The sequence below is a fragment of the Mus caroli genome, unplaced genomic scaffold, assembly GCF_978045245.1.
Source record: "Mus caroli unplaced genomic scaffold, Mus_caroli_1 scaffold_10, whole genome shotgun sequence".
Taxonomy (NCBI): domain Eukaryota; kingdom Metazoa; phylum Chordata; class Mammalia; order Rodentia; family Muridae; genus Mus; species Mus caroli.
Window position 1 is genome coordinate 126012350 of NW_028227265.1, and position 17331 is coordinate 126029680.

General features: G+C 45.9%; 1 protein-coding gene across 4 annotated transcripts; it reads right to left on the bottom strand.

The window, feature by feature from the left end:
* Window positions 1–133: 133 nt before the first annotated feature.
* On the bottom strand, window positions 134–16301 carry Saxo5 (stabilizer of axonemal microtubules 5). Of its 4 annotated transcripts, XM_021170530.2 has the most exons (11): window positions 16195–16301; window positions 13801–13902; window positions 12464–12561; window positions 10859–11435; window positions 8198–8301; window positions 8007–8107; window positions 3197–3309; window positions 2999–3108; window positions 2521–2722; window positions 1422–1507; window positions 134–361 (listed from the first exon to the last, which is right to left on the bottom strand). In XM_021170530.2, the coding sequence occupies exons 4-11, from the start codon at window positions 11415–11417 to the stop codon at window positions 134–136; spliced, it is 1503 nt and encodes a 500-aa protein (XP_021026189.1). In that variant the 5' UTR covers window positions 11418–11435; window positions 12464–12561; window positions 13801–13902; window positions 16195–16301. The 4 variants fall into 4 exon arrangements, with proteins under 4 accessions (XP_021026189.1, XP_021026188.1, XP_021026190.1 ...); XM_021170529.2 differs by lacking the exon at window positions 12464–12561; XM_021170531.2 differs by lacking the exon at window positions 12464–12561 and having other exon boundaries at window positions 16191–16301.
* Window positions 16302–17331: the final 1030 nt, after the last annotated feature.

Here is a 17331-nt window from a genome sequence, read left to right on the forward strand (position 1 = left end):
GGAGAGAACCCATTCTTACAGATTGGCTTCTGACACCCCTCCCCCACCGTGGCATGTGCACGATCACACACAAACAAGTCAGTGCAAAATAAAGTAAAAGATACCATCTGTCAATTTGACAATCAAGTGACATTTATTGCTGACTCAGGCAAGGATACATAGGGATCTGGGGGCCCCGAGGGTCTACTTTCTCATGCCAGCAGCCAAGGTACTTGGGTGTGCCCATTGGCAGATGGCTCTCATGCATGCTACTTAGCTTTTGTACCAATGGACCCTGGTACTTGAAGGGATACGAGTCTTGATTCTGAGTAGAGAAGAAACGTTGTCTGCCCAGTGGGGGCTCAATGTGGCTGTATTTGCACTGTGAAGTCAAGGTAGGCAGTTAGCCAGACAGTCCTGTGGTTGCTGACCCACCCTGGCCACCTCACTCTGGTGAGGACATTGGAGGGTGAGAAGAGGCTTAGTCAGGAGAGAGAGAGAGAGAGAGAGAGAGAGAGAGAGAGAGAGAGAGAGAGAGAGAGACTCTTAGCTTGATCCTCAGCATTGAAAAGATTATTTTCAGCGTGTGTTTGACTGGTGCTTGAATGCTGTGTTGGAGACCCTAAGTTTGACCCTTGGGGCCCCCATGGTAGAAGAAGAGTACTGGGTACTACAAGTTGTCCCCTGACCTTACCATATATACCATGGCACATGTATGTCCATGGGTGCACACACACACAACCCACTAAAATTAAATGCCATAAAATTAAAAAAAAAATTTATAAACATTCCCTGGAATGACCCCGTAGGACTTTGGATGGTCCTAGGTAGCTTCTGAAGTGAACTCTTCTTTGAGCCTTAAACCCTGCTAGGCAATAAATGTATCCCAGTTGTTATGAACCTGAGCCTCAGAAGAAACTAGGTATGATCTTGAAGCTGGGTTGTCATCAGCAAGATTGTTGAGTTCTAAATTGAGGTGCATGCCTGAAACTTCAGCACTGGGGAGGTAGAGGCAGGAGTTCAAGATCATCAGCAGCCACACGGGGAATTCCAGGTCTCAAGGAGAGAGGGAAGGGAGAGAGGGGGAGGGAGAAAGAGAGAGGGAGAGAGGGGGAGGGAGAGGGTGGGGAAGTGGGAGGGGGAGAGGGATAGAGACGATGGAAAAAGAGACAGCGACACAGACACACACACACTCAGAGAATGAGAGAGAGAGAACGTGTGTGTGTGTGTGTGTGTGTGTGTGTGTGTGTGTGTGTGAGAGAGAGAGAGAGAGAGAGAGAGAGAGAGAGAGAGAGAGAGAGAGAGAGAGAGAGAGAGACTCTTGGCTTGATCTTCCAGCACTCATTTGGCCCTAGGCCACTTAACTGTGATTCTGGGGTTAACACTAGTTTGAGAGATGCTGATGAGGGAGGGGGATGATGCATCCCTTTCCCATGGCTCACCTTCTGTAACAAATCTTCAGTGATAGAGGCTCGAACTATTCCATGCGGTTTCATCATCATTTGGTTCGTGGTGAAAAAGTCTAATTCTGAGATTTGGGTTTGGGGAAAGTTGGGGGGTGGGAGGGATAGAGAAAACGGAACAGGAGAAAGATGAGGGACTAAGTGTGGGAGATTCAGGGCTCGAGTACCTATGTTGAACAGAGACTGAGGGTTGTCTGAAGTGCGGGCGGGGTTCAGAATCCAGGGGGTCTGAAGAGCGGGGCCAGAGAGGGCACTGTGCAGAGCCTCCTCAGACAGAGGAAGGAGGTAGATATGGATGAGGGAGAATAAGGAAGGGAGAGGATCCTTGGCCACATCAGAGGGTTGGAGTTACACAAGGCGACGTGCCACAGCCTGGAAGATGGGAGTTGTCAATCCAGGGTGGAATCAAGGAAGGTGGTGATAGGCATTTTGAGGGGCAGAACTTTGGGAATGGGGTGGGACTTTAGGAAGAGGAGGAACTTGAGGACGTGGGTGGGGCTTGAGAGAGCAGCCTTTGGAGATTGTTATGGAGTCTTCATAAAAAGCAAGTAGTTGGTGGCTCACACCTTTAGTTCCAGTATTCAAGAGACAAAGAGTCAGGTGGATCTCTGAGTTTGAGGGCAGCCTGGTCTACAAAGCGAGCTCCAGGACAGCCAAGGCTACACAGAGAAATCATGGCTCAAAAAACCAAAAAACCCAAACCAAAAAAAAAAAAGATGGGGGATGAGTGTCCAGGGCAGAACTTTCAATTACGGGCAGAGGCTCTGGAACAGCAGCAGGTTGCTGGAGATGGAGAGGAATGGTCAGGTCTGTGGGATTAAGGAGGGAACACTGGTGCGGTGCTTTCAGACGGAAGGGGCATGAGGTGTTTTTTTTTCATCAAGAAATAGGCCTTCCAGTGATAGAGGCAGGTCTTTAGTGTTAAAAGAGGGGAATGAGGTGCGGGAGAGCTTCAGAGAGGGACAGGTTTTTCTGGATTTGGGGAAGAGGGAGGTTTCAGTGATGGGAGGAGCTTCGAGGAACCAGGGAGGATCTTTGGGGATGGGGCGGGTCTCTCAGAAGGGTAGCTCACACTTACCACCTGTGCCCTCAGGGAGGTTACTCTCCAACAGAGAAAACTTGAGGGTTCTTTGTTTTATGGGGGTAGTCGGAGGGCAGTAGTCTGAGCTCATGGAGGTTTGGAAGAAGTTTCCGAGCAGCTTTGAGTCTCCCAAGACTATGTGATCCTTCAGTTTCTCATGGGACACCTGTCGGCTAGGAGGCTGTGTCGCAGGAGGTGGCTATAGGAATACAGGTTTCTAGGTATCTCCAGTCCAGGGATTGGAGCCCTGGGAGTCATTCTGCGTCATGTGGATAGCTACCACCCTCTGGATTCCAGATGGGCTTAAATTGTGGGTTATTGTATTTTAAAGATAAAACCATCGAGGCTGATATTTGTGTATGTCAAAGCCAGGACCGGTGGTCTACTCTGAGCTCGACATCTTGTTCTGCCTTTAAGACCCTCCCTTCTCCCCCACGAGGGCACACCGGCAGACCTTCTCCCTCTTCCTGCTGACCTCACCGTAGAAGAACTTTGAGGAGGTATGGAGGCTGCCAGGGCCAGGGCACCAGTTTCCTTTCAGGATGTTTGACTTCGGAGTCTTATCATGGTGAAGAACAAAAGGCTCTGCCAGGGGAGGGGTATGTCTGTGTTAAGCCCTAGAAACAAAGCTGCAAAGGGAGCCAGGGGTGGTGCTCGCGCAGTAGGCTCTCACCTGGCTCCTTGGAGTAGAAGTAGTCATTCATGGTAGTTCTGTCATGGAATAGGCGGTCTCCAGGACCAGCGTTCACCTGGTGGATGTGGGCTGCAGCCTGGACCTTGTCATACCTCAGGCAAAGTAAGTTAGGATCAAGGTAGGTCCCCAGAATTTTCCATAAAGGTGATAGGTTCGAGTGAACCATGGCTAAGCCTGGGGTGCACTAATTAATATTTGTGTAAGTTTTTGAGATAGTCTCACTACATAACCCTGGCTGGCCTGGAGTGCTCCAGATCCGCTCGTCTCTGCCTCAGAGTTGTGTCGGTTAGTTTTTGTCAACTTAACACAATTTAGAATCACCTAGAAAGAGGTACCCTCAACTGAGGAATTGTCTCAATCAGATTGGTCTGTGGTGCTTGTCTGTGGGGCATTTTCTTCATTAATGATTGGTGTGCGAAGGGCTGGGCCTCTGTGGGTGGTGTCACCCCTGGGCTGATAGTTTGGGTTGTATAGGAAAGAAGGCTGGGAAACAGGCCAGTCAGTAAGCAAGTGGCATTTCTCTATGGTTTCTGCTTCAGTTCCAGCCTCTTGATTCTTTCTTGAGTTCCCATGACCTTCCTCAGTGATGGAGTATAACCTATAAACCAAACAAACACTTTCCTTGGTTTCCATGGTTACATTCAACCATGGTATCGTTTCCTTATGTTGTTCACATATTGTTCCTTTCACCTTTCTTTTTTTTTTTTTTTTTTTTTTTTTTCCTTTCACCTTTCAAAGTTGCTTTTGACCTTGGTGTTTATCAGAGCCACAGAAAACAAAGTAGAACAGGAGTTCCAGAATTAAAGGCATGTGCCATCTTTTAATTTAATAAAATTGAAAATTTAATAAAAGGCATGTCCAGTCTTTTATTTTTAAAGATTATTATTTTGTGTGTATGAGTGTTTGCCTGTATTATGTAAGAATATCACATGTATTCCTGGTGCCCACAGAAACCAGAAGAGTGTCAGATCTCTAAGAACTGGGGTTACAGATAGGAACAAAACTCGGGTCCTCTGCAAGAGCAGCAAGCACCCTTAACTTCTGAGCCATCTCTTCAGGCTCTTATTAGGAAGCCTTGGCTGGCCCAGTACTAAGTAGACCAGGTTGGCCTCAACCTCACAGTAAAACACACTGTTTTCTTTGCCTCCTGTAGGCATGTTTTTGTGCACTGTGTAAAGATTATCCTTGTTTTAGTCAAATGCTGATTTCTCTGCCCCCATATCTTGTTGCAATCCAGACACAGCATTGTAAGGCTTATTCTAACTATTTCCTGTTTCAATGTTGTGTAAACATTGCGCCACATGCCGATCAGCCAATGGCTGGGCAGAAGAGTGAATAGGGCGGGACTTCCACTTGCCAGGGGAAGGAGGGAAGGAGGGAAGAAGAGAGGGAGGGAGGGAGGGTGCATGTGCTTGCATGCAAGCTACCATGCAGATGATGAGAGGAGAGAGAAGAGAGGATTTGCTACAAGAAAGGGTTCCAGGAGCGATACCATGGGAACACAACTGGAGCAGAGAGCACCCATACCACTACTAAAATGCAAGTATCTTGGGGATTTTGGCTGGGATGGAGCCAGATCTGTTTAGAGAATTAGAATAGATCAATGACTGCCTAGTTATTGTTCCATAAAGCTTGATTAAAGAAATCTTATAGTATTTTTCTCATTTAATTGGGAGCTATCCAAGATAGAGAAAAATCATCAACTTTTAAAAATTCACTTTACCCCCAGAGCTCGTGTCTCTAGTTTCATATGTAGCAGAAGATGGCCTAGTTAGCCATCATTGGGAAGAGAGGCCCCTTGGTCTTGCAAACTCTATATGCCCCAGTACAGAGGAACGCCAGAGCCAAGAAGTGGGAGTGGATGGATAGGGGAGCAGGGGGGGGAGGGGGGGACAGGGAACTTTTGGGATAGCATTTGCAATGTAAATAAAGAAAATATCTAATAAAGAAAATAAAAAATTCATTTATAGCCTCCCAAGTTATGGGATGTAGGGCATTCACCATCACATCCAACTTCCCTTTTTAAATGTTTTTATTTGCCAGGTGGTAGTGACCCACTCCTTTAATCCCAGCTGCTCAGGATGCAGAGGCAGGCAGATCTCTGTGAGTTTGAGGCCAGCCTGGTCTACGGAGAGAGTTCTAGGGCAGCCAGCGCTACATTTAAAAAAAAAAAAAAACAAAACTAAAAACAACAAAAAAGTTTTGTTTTTGTTTTTTTTTAATTTATTCTTCATGTGCTTGGGTATTTTGCCTGCATGTATATCTGTACACAACATTCATGCCTGGTGCCTGAGAAGACAAGAGGACGGAGTCAGATTTCCTGGAACTAGAGTTAGAAACAGTTGTGAGCTGCCATGTGGTTACATGTGATGACACTGGTTATCCAGCTTGGATTCTCTACAACAGCAGGCAGTGTTGTTCGTCAAGGAACAGTGCTCCCGTGTGTATGTGCCCCTGTGTGGGTGCTACAAGAGGTGTTGGATCTCCTGGAACTGGAGTTACAAGTTGTTGTTAGCTACCATATGGATGCTGAGAACAAAACTTTGGTTCTCTGCAAGAGCAGCAAGTGATCTATGTAAAAGTAACTTTTGTTCACCTGATGTAATTGTTCCAGGTTTTCTGCCTCTGTCTGCTAACCTAGGCCTAATTGTGAAAGCTTCTAGCCTCAGTATAATCTAATCTAGGCTTAATAGTGTTTTTAGCCTTTGAGACTTACTGCTGAAAAAGTTCACTCTTTCTTGTTCTTACTGTACTTTGGCTGGCTGGATCAACTCAGCTGTCCTGGCTCAAACTCCTCTCTAGGCTGAGTGATTAAATCTTGTTTCTTTCTTAGCCTCTGACTGAATTGCTCTGCTTGGCCTTCAACTCTCAATCTGTTATGATCTGGCTCCTTCTCATTCTCTGGCTCCTTCTGTCTTTACCTGTGTCTATCTCGTTCTCTCTTCAACCTGTCTCTGAAAAACTCTCTCAGTAAAACTACCTCCTCCTTCTCTCCCTCTGGACTCCCTCTTACATTGCTTCTCTATCCTCTCTCTTCTTGAGAGAGTTGGGCATATCCTGTTCTGCCAAATCTTTCTCTGATTCGTCATTCAATTAGACATCACTTTCATACATGGGTGCTTCCTTCTACAAACTAACTTCCCTTTATTGTTTGGGATTAAAGGTTAGGATTTAAGGTGAGCCAAGCCCACAGCTAGAAACAGCTTTTCTTTTTTGTTTGTTTGTTTGTTTTTGGTAAATAACACAATCGTGGGGGTTTACAGTGTGATCAGCTATCTCTTCCTGATTTTGGTGCTTTGGTATATGTGTGTCATATACACACAGGGTATATGTGTGCCTAACTCTGTGTGCACATGTACCTGCCTGTGTTTTTGCCATCGTGCCCATGTGGAGGTCAGAGGAGAACTTATGGAAATCTGTTCCTTCCTTCTGCTATGTGGATCCTTGTCAAGGGACTCCGGTGGAGCCAGCTTGTGAGGCAGTAGTGCCAAAAAGCTGCTCATGAGAAATGAATTTCTAGGACTCTCCTCCTGGAGGCCTGACGAAAGTCAGCCCTCCAGTTTGGGTCAGTTTTGACAGGCGTAAAGCCTGGAAGCTGTTCTTGAGGATAGGAGTTCCATGTAAATTCTCCTCCCGGAGGTTTGGCGTTTTTTCCTAACCCATAATAATCAAATTTCCACCGCGTTAGTCTAATGTATAGATTCACGTGCACTCTATTAAGCATTACCTTATAGTAAATGCCTTTTAAGATTGTATTCTAACATAGCTAAAGCCTTTTCCCAGTGTTCTTAGATTCCAGATAGCAGCAAGGAGTTTAACCTATTCAGTAACTAATTAAACACTACCATAAAACATTAAAACATAGCCATTAAGAGACTGGGAATCTCACTGAGATAGAAATCTTTACTACAGATTACATTCCATGTCAGGAGTGAGTTAATATACTATCCTGATAAGTAAGAAAGTCTCCAGACAAAATAAAGTTTTACAAGACCTAGAATTTAGAGCTCCGAGATACCCCATTATTCTTGAGGCCTGTCAAAGAGTTAAACCTTCTGGTGCTATTAACTTTAAAGTGTGAAATTCCTGCCTGGCATTAGGCTTTTCCCAGGCAGGGCTTGTTATCCCTAATGTAAACATTTAACTAGTTCTTGCAAATTCTTTTCTGTTGTATCTGGTAAATTTCAGTGTACCTTGTCTTACTTGTGATTTGTAGCTCCTGATAATTCGCTGTAATATAATAGTCTCATATTTTACCAGAAAATTACATTCAGATTCAACACCTCTCTTGTGTGTGTGTCTGTCTGTCCCATCCGACTCTTTGCCCATCTACTCTAGAGACTCTTTTCTACGCAGGCACAGGGGCCCAGAGGGTCTGCGGCAGATCCTGGGGATTGAACTCAAGTAGGTATCAGGCTTGCTGTCAAGCACTTTAACCATTGAGTCATCTCATTGGATCATGCCTTACTCCTTCTGAGACAGAGTTTCACTGAACTTGGAGTTAGGCTGGCTGTTGACAAGCCCCAGTCATCCCGATTGTCTGTGTGTATCACTCCATGGGGATGGCAGGCACATGGCCACAGCCAGCTTTTTAGGTAGGTGCTGAGGATTTGAACTCAGACTCTCATCCTCAGGCAGTGAGCCATATTCCCAGCAGGTGCTTTGGTAGGCAATATGATGCTGTGGTAGAGCTTGAACAATTCCAAGGCAAGCAAAAGTTAAGGAGCCCTGAGTAGTACACCCAACATGTTGATGAAAGCCAACTGCAGGGAGAGAGTGGCCTTTGTACCTGTATGGGGACAGCCCCTGAGGTGTGTAGGTCTGCTTCACGAGGGAACACAGGGGACTATAGCCAACCTTGCTGTCTCCTAGGTTTACACTGGAGGAGGCCTGAGGACAAAGTAAGGTGAAAGGTCAGAACTACCCTGGTTGCCATGGCTACCACCCACTCCCAGCGGAGCCAATGCCACCTTGATTTACCCTCTTACACATCAAGGCTGGTGGGCTTGGGAGAGCTTGGAACTGCTTCTTGTAGGAGGTGTCTTTCTGTCCCTTGTAGTTCCACTTCAGGGTGTTAGGAACCCCTAAGGAAGAAGAATGAGAAGGGCGTGGGAGAGAATGGGATTGATTTTTCTGCAGCCTTAAGGCCACCTGGAACTCTACCCACAGGAAGGTAAGTTGGGCAACCCTGATCATTCGATCATTATCTCTCAGATAAAAACAAAACAAAGAACTAAAAACAGTGATAAGAGAAGGGGAGCTGTTGAGATGGGATGGTGGGTAAAGGTGCTTGCTGCCAAGCCTGATGACCAGGGCTAGATCTCTGAGTTCTACATGGTGAGAGGAAAGAAATGCCTCTTGCAAGCTGGCCTCTGACCTCCACACTCACACCCTGGGGCATGTGCACATACCTATAAACATGATAAATGTAAGAAAAAAATATGGCCACCAAGTACGGAGACAGGTACCTAGGCTAAGGTCATTCCCCCTTCCCTTTCTCTCCCTTCCTCTCTCCTCTCCTGCCTCCACCCCTAGACAGGGTCTCACGTAGTCCTGGCTGGCTTCAGACTTTTCACATAGTTGGAGATGGCCATGAACTGATAACCCTGCTCTGTCTCCCTTACAGTGCTAGCTTACAAGCTTGGCCTCCATGCCAAAGTTCCTCCCCTCTTTCTTCTGAGCTTGGCCACCATGCTCTTCTGTGTGCTGGGTCATAGGCCTAGCTTAGGCTGAATTAAGCCTTTCACTCATTTTATACCCTCGAGGCTCAGAGACTTGAAGAGCCTGATAGGAATGAGACCCCAGTAGAGCACTTGCTATGTATATCTGAGCATATTGGAGTATATCTGACACCCTGAATTTGGTGTTCAATAGGAAAAAGAAAAGAAGGTTGGGGACACTCAGGAAAGCACTGTTGGGGAGACTCAGTAAAGCACTTGTTCCACAATCATGAAGACCTGGGTTTGGAACTCCAGAATCCACACAAACAATTCAGTGATGGTGGCCCAAGTCTGTGGTCTCAGTCTAAGGAGGCAGATCCCAGGAGCTTGCTAGCTACCCAGTGTAGCCTACTGAGTAAGCTCCAGGCCAAATGCACACCCTTTTTTTATGAACTGAGAAACTAGCTCTGGAAGCCAGGCCCTCCTCCCATTTTAGACCTCAGCATGCCTGCCTTAGAGTGTTCTCCAAGGGTGGGATGTCCCCTCTAACTCTGACAAGAAGCGAAAAGCAGCAAGAGCAAGAGAGCCCAAGAATGGAAACATGTACTGGAGAACCACTAGGAGGTGAACCGTTGCCAACAGACATTGCCATTGCTCATCTCGTGATGGAAAAGCCCTTGCGGTAGGGAAGCAAGCTCGCAGTGCAGTGAAAGACAGCTCAGTGAGGAATTCCCTCTGACTGCTTCAGCTTCCCCAGTCTCCTCAACCACTCTTTCTCTCTGCAGACCAGCCTGTCCTGGAATTCACAGGAATCCATATGCCTCTGCCCCCACCCCCAGACAGGGTCTCATGCTGGGGTAAAAGGCAAGTGTCACCATTCTGTAAGTTTCTGCTGCAGGTCGTTCCCAGCTGTTGTTGGTTGGAAGTCTTGCCTAAGGAGAAGTTGCTCTGCCTGGGACTGTCTGGGTGAAGGGCTCCAGGTGCCTACCTTAGTGAGCATTCCCTACCTTGGTGGGTCTCTGCTGGATTCTTTGAGACCCAATACGAGGATGTTTTACTAGTTAAGACTAGTTACTATAGTTGCTTTTTTTTTTTTTCTGTTATTTTTAGCTTGCTATATACTAATCTCACTAGTTCAAAACCAAAAGAATGGCTAGTTCATTCTCTGGACCCACAAAGGTGGAAGGTGTCTGAGCTCTCACACCAGAGGTTGTCCTCTAACTGATACAATCACACCCAAACACACACAAAAGAAGCAAATAGAAACAACCCCCACCCCCACCCCACCCCCAAAGCCCAACTCAAAGGGAGTTCTCTTACTGACAGCAACTACAATTGTACTGGAGACATTGCCAGAAAATTCTAAAAACTCTCAGCCCTTGTACATCACCAGTCCAGTGTTCTACCACTGAGCAACACCCCTAGCCCTTTTTATTTGGGGAATTTTAATAAGTCACTGAGGCTAGGCTTGAACTCATGCTGTAGCCAAGACTTGTCTCGAACTTCTATTTCAGCCTCTGAAGTGCAGAGACTACAGGCATGCACAACCATGCTTGACTGTAGTAGTTGTTGTTGTTGGTGGTGGTGGTGGTGGTGTGTGTGTGTGTGTGTGTGTGTGTGTATGTATGTATGATGGAGAGGGAGAGGGAGGGGGAGGGGAGGGGGGAGAGGGGGAGAGAGAGAGAGGATCTTAGAAAACTTGATCTTTCTGCCTCCACTTCCTCAACTCTGGGATGATTGCTGATGGCCTAGTTTACCTAGTGCTGGGGTGGAATACAAGGGTATTGTGCATGCTAAGTAAATATTCTACCAACTGAATATCCTTAGCCCTGGAGGTTTTAGCAGCAGCATCTCTACTGGTTGGCAGCTAGAAAGAAGCATTTTCCTCTCTATGTTGACAAGTGACCATTTATGGTAGGGTGGGGGGCAAGGGGCGACTCTGAGTGCCTTTGGGTACAACATGGCTAGGGAATATGCTCACCTAGATGGCTGCAGGGCACACAGGGCCGAGGGGTGATGGCATCATAGGGCGGATAGTGTGCCTGGTATGAGGTGAGCGGCATGCGCAGCTGCTTCCTGTCCCCAGAGGGCATCGAATCCCTGTCAAAGAGGAGGCGTGCACTTCGGATGTCCAGGCGGGCGCTTGGTGGTAGCTCTGGCCAGCCATAGTCAGCACGTGCAATGGACAAGTTGAGAACAGGACGCATATCTGCGTGCAAGTGCAGATTGCTTATCTGCATGGCTTGCGAGTGCTCAATTGCCCGCTCCTGTAGCTCATCTTGCGACTGTAACGTGGGTGGTGGTGAGAACGCACGGCGCATCTCCGATACATGCTTCTGGGAAGCCCACTGCGCTTCCCTTTGGAAGATTGTGCCTTGCTGTGGTGGTGACGAGGGGGGCTGGACCAAGGTGACAGCGGAATAGGCTGGGAAGTCCCTGTGCGATGTGCCCTGCATAGTGCCATCATGCAGCCGCGGATCAGGACCCAAAGAAAAGTGTGAGGCCTTGAGGAACTCCAGGGACAACGGGCACACAGGCATCGTGAGGCCCCGCTCTACCTGCAAGGGGCGAAGACAAAGGCTTGGTCTCCTGACAAATACCTCCTCCCACAACAGGACATTGCTGGCTTTCATTTTTTGGCCCGACCCTAGGAAGAGTAAAGAAAGAGACGGTCTCTTTATTTGGCACCTACTGTGTAGAGGGTATTATGGTACTCTGCCAGCTCCTTTAGCTTAGAGCCCTTTTAATAGAGGAACCTCGGGCTGGAGAGATGGCTCAGCAGTTAAGAGCACTGACTGCTCTTCTGAAAGTCCTGAGTTCTTTTTTTTTTTTTTTTTTTTTTTTGGTTTTTTTCGAGACAGGGTTTCTCTGTGAAAGTCCTGAGTTCAATTCCCAGCAACCACATGGTGGCCCACAACCATCTGTAATGGGATCTGACGTCCTCTTCTGGGGTGTCTGAAGACAGCTACAGTGTATTTACATATAATAAATAGATAAAATTTTAAAAACAAAAAGAAGAGGAACCTCAATTGAGAAAATACTCCTATTAGACTGACCTGGGAAGCATTTTCTTCATTGACTATTGGGGTAGGCAGGCCCAACCCACTGTGGGTGGTGCCATTTCTGGGCTGGTGGTTCTGGCTTCTATAAGGCAGCAGGCTGAAGGCTGAACAGAACTTGAGGGTCAAGCTAGTAACCAGCAGTCCTACATGGCCTCTATATCATTTCCTGACTCCAGATTCCTGCCTTGAGTTCTTTCCCTGACTTCCCTAGACAATGGATTGCAAGCTGTAAAATGAAATAAACTCTGTCCTCCCTAACTTGCTATCACAGGAAAGAAAAAAAAAAAAAATCCTGAGACAGGTTACCCCAGACATCAGTTAACAAAAATAGAACAAGAACTCTCAGATTTTTGTTAGCTAATGATGGGGCTAGACACACACACACACACACACACACACATTCATTTAGATATTCATACATATATTAATGAATATTTAAACATTGTGATGGCCAGTTACTCGGCCTCCAAGCAGGCCTGTGAGAACTGTTGGGAGTTAATTGAGGTAAGAAGCAGCACACTCACAGTGACCTTGAACTGGGTCCCGGGTTGCGTAAATCAGTGGTTCTCAAGCTGTGGGTCAGGAAGCCTTCGGTGCTGACTGACCCTTTCACTGGGGTCACCTCAGACCATCAGAAAACACAGAGATTTACATTATGATTCATAATAGTAGCAAAATTAGGAAGTAGCAACAAGTTTTATGGTTGGGGGCTCCCCACAACATGAGGAACTGTATTAAAGGGTTGCAGCATTAGGAAGGTTGAGAACCACTGGTATAAATGGTGAAATTGACTTGAACACAAACATTGGTAGCTGTGGTGATTTGAATATGCTTGGCCCAGGGAGTAGTAGCCTTTGTGGAGTAGGTGTGAGCTTGTTAGAGGAAGTGTGTCATGCTACATACTACATTACTGTGATAGGCCTGACCATGCTTTTGTTTGAAAGAATGTGAATTTTTGGACTTTGTTTAGAAGTTAGGCCTGGTTCTGCCCAGCCTCATACTCCCAGAAATAAGGCTCAGACTCAAAATATATTTACAAATATCTTGATGATATAGGTAGACTCTTCTCTGAATAGATCATAACTAAATAACCCAATTATTTTAACCTACATTCTGCCATGAGGCTGGTTACCTGTGCTCAGGTGCCATGTATCTGTCTTTTCACTTCTTCCCTGTCAATCTCCTGCCTGGCTCTATCCCAGAATCCTTCCTCTGTCCAGATGTACCACCTCTATTTCCTGCCTAAGCCATAAGCCATAGCCTTTTTAGGCTTTTTAATTGACAGGTGATGCATCCATACAACAGACAAGATATTCTCTCTACAACTGTGAATGTGGGAAGCAGTGGGATGTTTTGAGTGGGGCTTAATGGGTTTATCCTAGTAGGAAAATGGAAGACATTGTTGCTGAGGATGATTTGAACTGTGTAAGCCTGGCTCTAGAAGTTTCAGAGGAGAAGGATTTTAGTATGTGGCCTATAGACTGTTCTTGTGATATTTTGCTGAAGAATGTGGCTGCTTTATGCCCTTGTCCTAAAGGTCTGTCTGAGGATAAGGTGAAGAGAGTCAAATTAATTGCATTGAGAAAGGAGGTCTCAAAACAACCCAGTTTTGACTCTATGCTATTATTTACTCTTAAGAAGAACATTTTGATCAAAGGTAACAAGGTTATAGAGAAAAGATACAAAATGTGTGGTTCAAAGGGTAAAGGGGTACCAGGGATGTGGAGTGAATGTACATCCTGTGTTCATGGACACTAAGAGGAGTTAAAGGAGCAGTGACCACCAGGAAAGATCTTACCCAGCTAAACTTACACTTTTGCAATTGAACTAGAGATAATTGTATCAAGTTAGGTGTTATTACCTGGTTACTGTTTTCATTTGGACTTTAATCTGGAATGAACTACAATCCAGAAATTGAGGGCACACCCATGATCCAGATCTTAAGGCTGGAAGACGTGAGATCCTGTCTCAAAAAAACAAAAGAAAATAATGAAAAATAAAAAATAAGAAAAAAGTGGGTGGGTAGGGGAGCAGGGCAGGGGGAGGGTGTAGGGAACTTTCGGGATAGCATTTGAAATGTAAATAAAGAAAATATCTAATAAAAATTGTAAAAATTAAAAAAAGACTGAAGACACAGGCTTTTGATCTGGATATTGAGATATAGTGGCCATGAAAAGCTTAGGCTCAAGCATGATGTTACATGCCTTTAATCACAGGGGAAAGAGGCAAGCTGATCTTTGAGTTCAAGGCCAGCCTGGGGCAGAACAATTACCAAATAGAGAAAAGCTTAGGTCCCAGAACTGAAGAGACAGGGGCTTGTAGATCTGTGAGCTCAAGGGCAGTCTACAGAGCAAGTTCCAGGACAGACAAGCTTAGGCAATGAGGGAGCTGGAAAACAGGAAGGTGGTTGATGATATAATAGAACAAGAGGAGCCGGGCGGTGGTGGCGCATGACTTTAATCCCAATACTTGGGAGGCAGAGGCAGGCAAATTTCTGAGTTCGAGGCCAGCCTGGTCTACAGAGTGAGTTCCAGGACAGCCAGGGCTATACAGAGAAACCCTGTCTCGAAAACAAACAAACAAACAAATAGAACCCCCCCAAAAAACAAACAAACAAACAAACAAAACTTAAAAAAAATTAAAAGGGGGCATGTTCCAGCCCCAGCAAGCAGCAGAACTCAGCAGCTTCAGCCATATGGCTCTGGTTTTAAAGTCAAGACTAGAAGGGGTTACTGGGACAATTGATGCTGGTTAGCTGGAGCTAAGAAATTAGTGGTTATTAAGAAAAGGTGAGCCAGGTGTGGTGGCGCATGCCTTTAATCCCAGCACTTGGGAGGCAGAGGCGGACGCAGATGGATTTCTGAGTTCGAGGCCAGTCTGGTCTACAGAGTGAGCTCCAGGACAGCCAGAGCTATACAGAGAAACCCTGTCTCAGGGGGAAAAAAAAAGGAAGAGGTGAAGCCTTCTAGAAAGTGTTTTCTAAGAAGCACAAAGAAGCTGCATTCCAGAGATAGTCCTTCTACTGGCATCTGGACTTGGTAATGTGTAAGAGTCACCCAGGTGGTACTGGTTTTGAAGGCATGAGGGGGTCATGGAGAGAAGCTGAGGCTTTGCAGTGTGAGAGGTCAGGAAAGGCCATTGGTGAAGGTACAGCCTCAATTGCAGTTGATGGGCTAGGACTGAAGGGGTCATGCAAAGAAGTTGAGGCTGGACATCATGAAGAGAGCCTATGAGAGGCTATTGGTGAAGCCTAGTTGCAGCAGAAGACCCCCGTGTATTAGAGATGCCAGTACCATGGGATGATCAGAGTGCTCGCCTAAAATGCATGGAGACCTGGGCTCCATCCTCTGCGAGGCACAGGCCAATCGTGGTGATACACCTGCAATCCCAAGGTTAGAAGGTGAAGGGAGGAAGAACGTAAACTTAAGGCCATCCTAGACTGCATATCAAGTTGGAGTCCAGCCTAGTGTTGGCCTTTCTGCTCCATGGGAAGGTATCCTGGAACTCAGAAACCCAGGAACCACACAGTTCTGAGAGGAAAGAGGAAGCTTCCTCAGCAGGGGTGTTGTATCTTCTAGGGGAACATATGAGAGTCACACCAGATATATATATATATATATATATGGAGTGGATGGAAGAATCCAGGAGTGGCTGCCTATGGTCCCAGGAGGGAACAGACAGCAAGCAACTGGACAGTGTACAGTGCTTATGTAGGAGTTCTTGCAGGGTGGAGGTTTCTAGGGCAGAGCTTTCCAGGGTCAGGATTGGCCGGATTTCAAGTTCTGAGCTTGGGTGAGCTCAGGGATTGGTAGGTTTTTCTGTTCAGGGATTGATGGATTTTCGTACTCAGGAATTGGTGGGTTTCTGTGGGAAGTTCAGAGCTTGGTGGCTTTTGTTCAGACTTTATACCTAAAATTAGCATAATCTAAGGAGGGTTCTGTTAAGGGGCTAGAGATGACCTTTGTAACTATTACAGATTTTGGAAACACCTTTATGACAGTTAGGGAGGTCTGGCTGAGGGGGCTGGCTACTTTCTTGCCACGAGGGTTTACAAAATTTACAAAGTACACAAAGATTGCAAAGTATACAAAATTTACAAAGGGATTCCCAAACCAATATTCAATACCTAGGCTATATCCAACCTGTGTCTTAGGTTAAAGCGGTAGCTTAGTGGTTGTGTGTGTGTATAGCATATTTGAGATCCTAGGTTCAGATCCTAGTACTATAGGGTACAGGGACAAAGATACAGACCTACCTTACTGGGTTAATGAATCTTGACCTTGGCTCCTGTCTGATTGCTCTGATCCCTTCTGGCTCTGGTCATCCCAGGGGATGGTCTTCTGGTCCTTTCTAGAGGTTAACTCAAGATGGTCTGGCCCAGGTCATTGTGACCTCAAGAGTACTCCCAGATAATGCTGTCACATAGGTGTGACTACCTCTGGGGGCAGCCTTGAGGATCTGGGATTGAATTCTGCAGGAGACTCAAGCATGGAATTTGAGTTTTCAGAGCCTCAGTTTTGTGATCTGGGAAATGGTAAGGAGAATAGTGATGAATTTAGAAGTAGATGTGTATGTGGGGGTAGGTTGGGTGAGAGTAATATTCTTCTTGTTTTTCTGTTTATCTGTATCTTGACCCTGCACTCAGGCACTGATGTCCTTGAGTCTCTGGCCCCTTCTTGTCATGCTAGGGGTCACAGACTGCCAAAGAACCTTTTACAAACTGAATTCCTTAAAAAAAAAATACCATTTTAAAAGTACCATTTTTTTGTGAGAATTAACTTAAATTGTTAATGGACACAACCTAGAATCACTTGGGAAAAGAGTCTCTGTGAGGAGGTTGTGTACATACAGTTGTAGGCCTGTGAACCTGACTGTACATGACTGTCTTGAGTTAATGGGCTTGGACTCAGTTCACTGTGGGTGGCAACATTCCCTAGGCATGGGGTCCTAGATACAGTGTGGAGAAATCAATGAGCACACTGAGCAAGAACTGAGCACCCATGCATTTAATTCTTTCCATTCTGTGGATGTGATGTGAGGAGCTATCTGAAGTTCCTACCTTGTCTTCACAATGGAAAGCCACCTGGAGTCATATGCTGCAATACACTCTTTCTCCCCCAAGTTGCTTCTTCTTCTTTTTTTTTTTTTAAAGAGTATTTAAACCACATCAATATAAAGGGAACTAGAACACACTTATTTGTATATATGTGGGTGTGTGCATGTGTTCCATGGTGGTCTGTAGATGTCAGGAAAAAATGTTTGGGAGTCAACTTTCTCCTTCTACCATTCGGGTCCTAGGGGGTAAGTTGTGTGTGTGTGTGTGTGTGAGTGTATGTGTATATGTTTTTGTGCACTGTGTATTCAAATGCTGATTTCTGTACCCACAGATCTG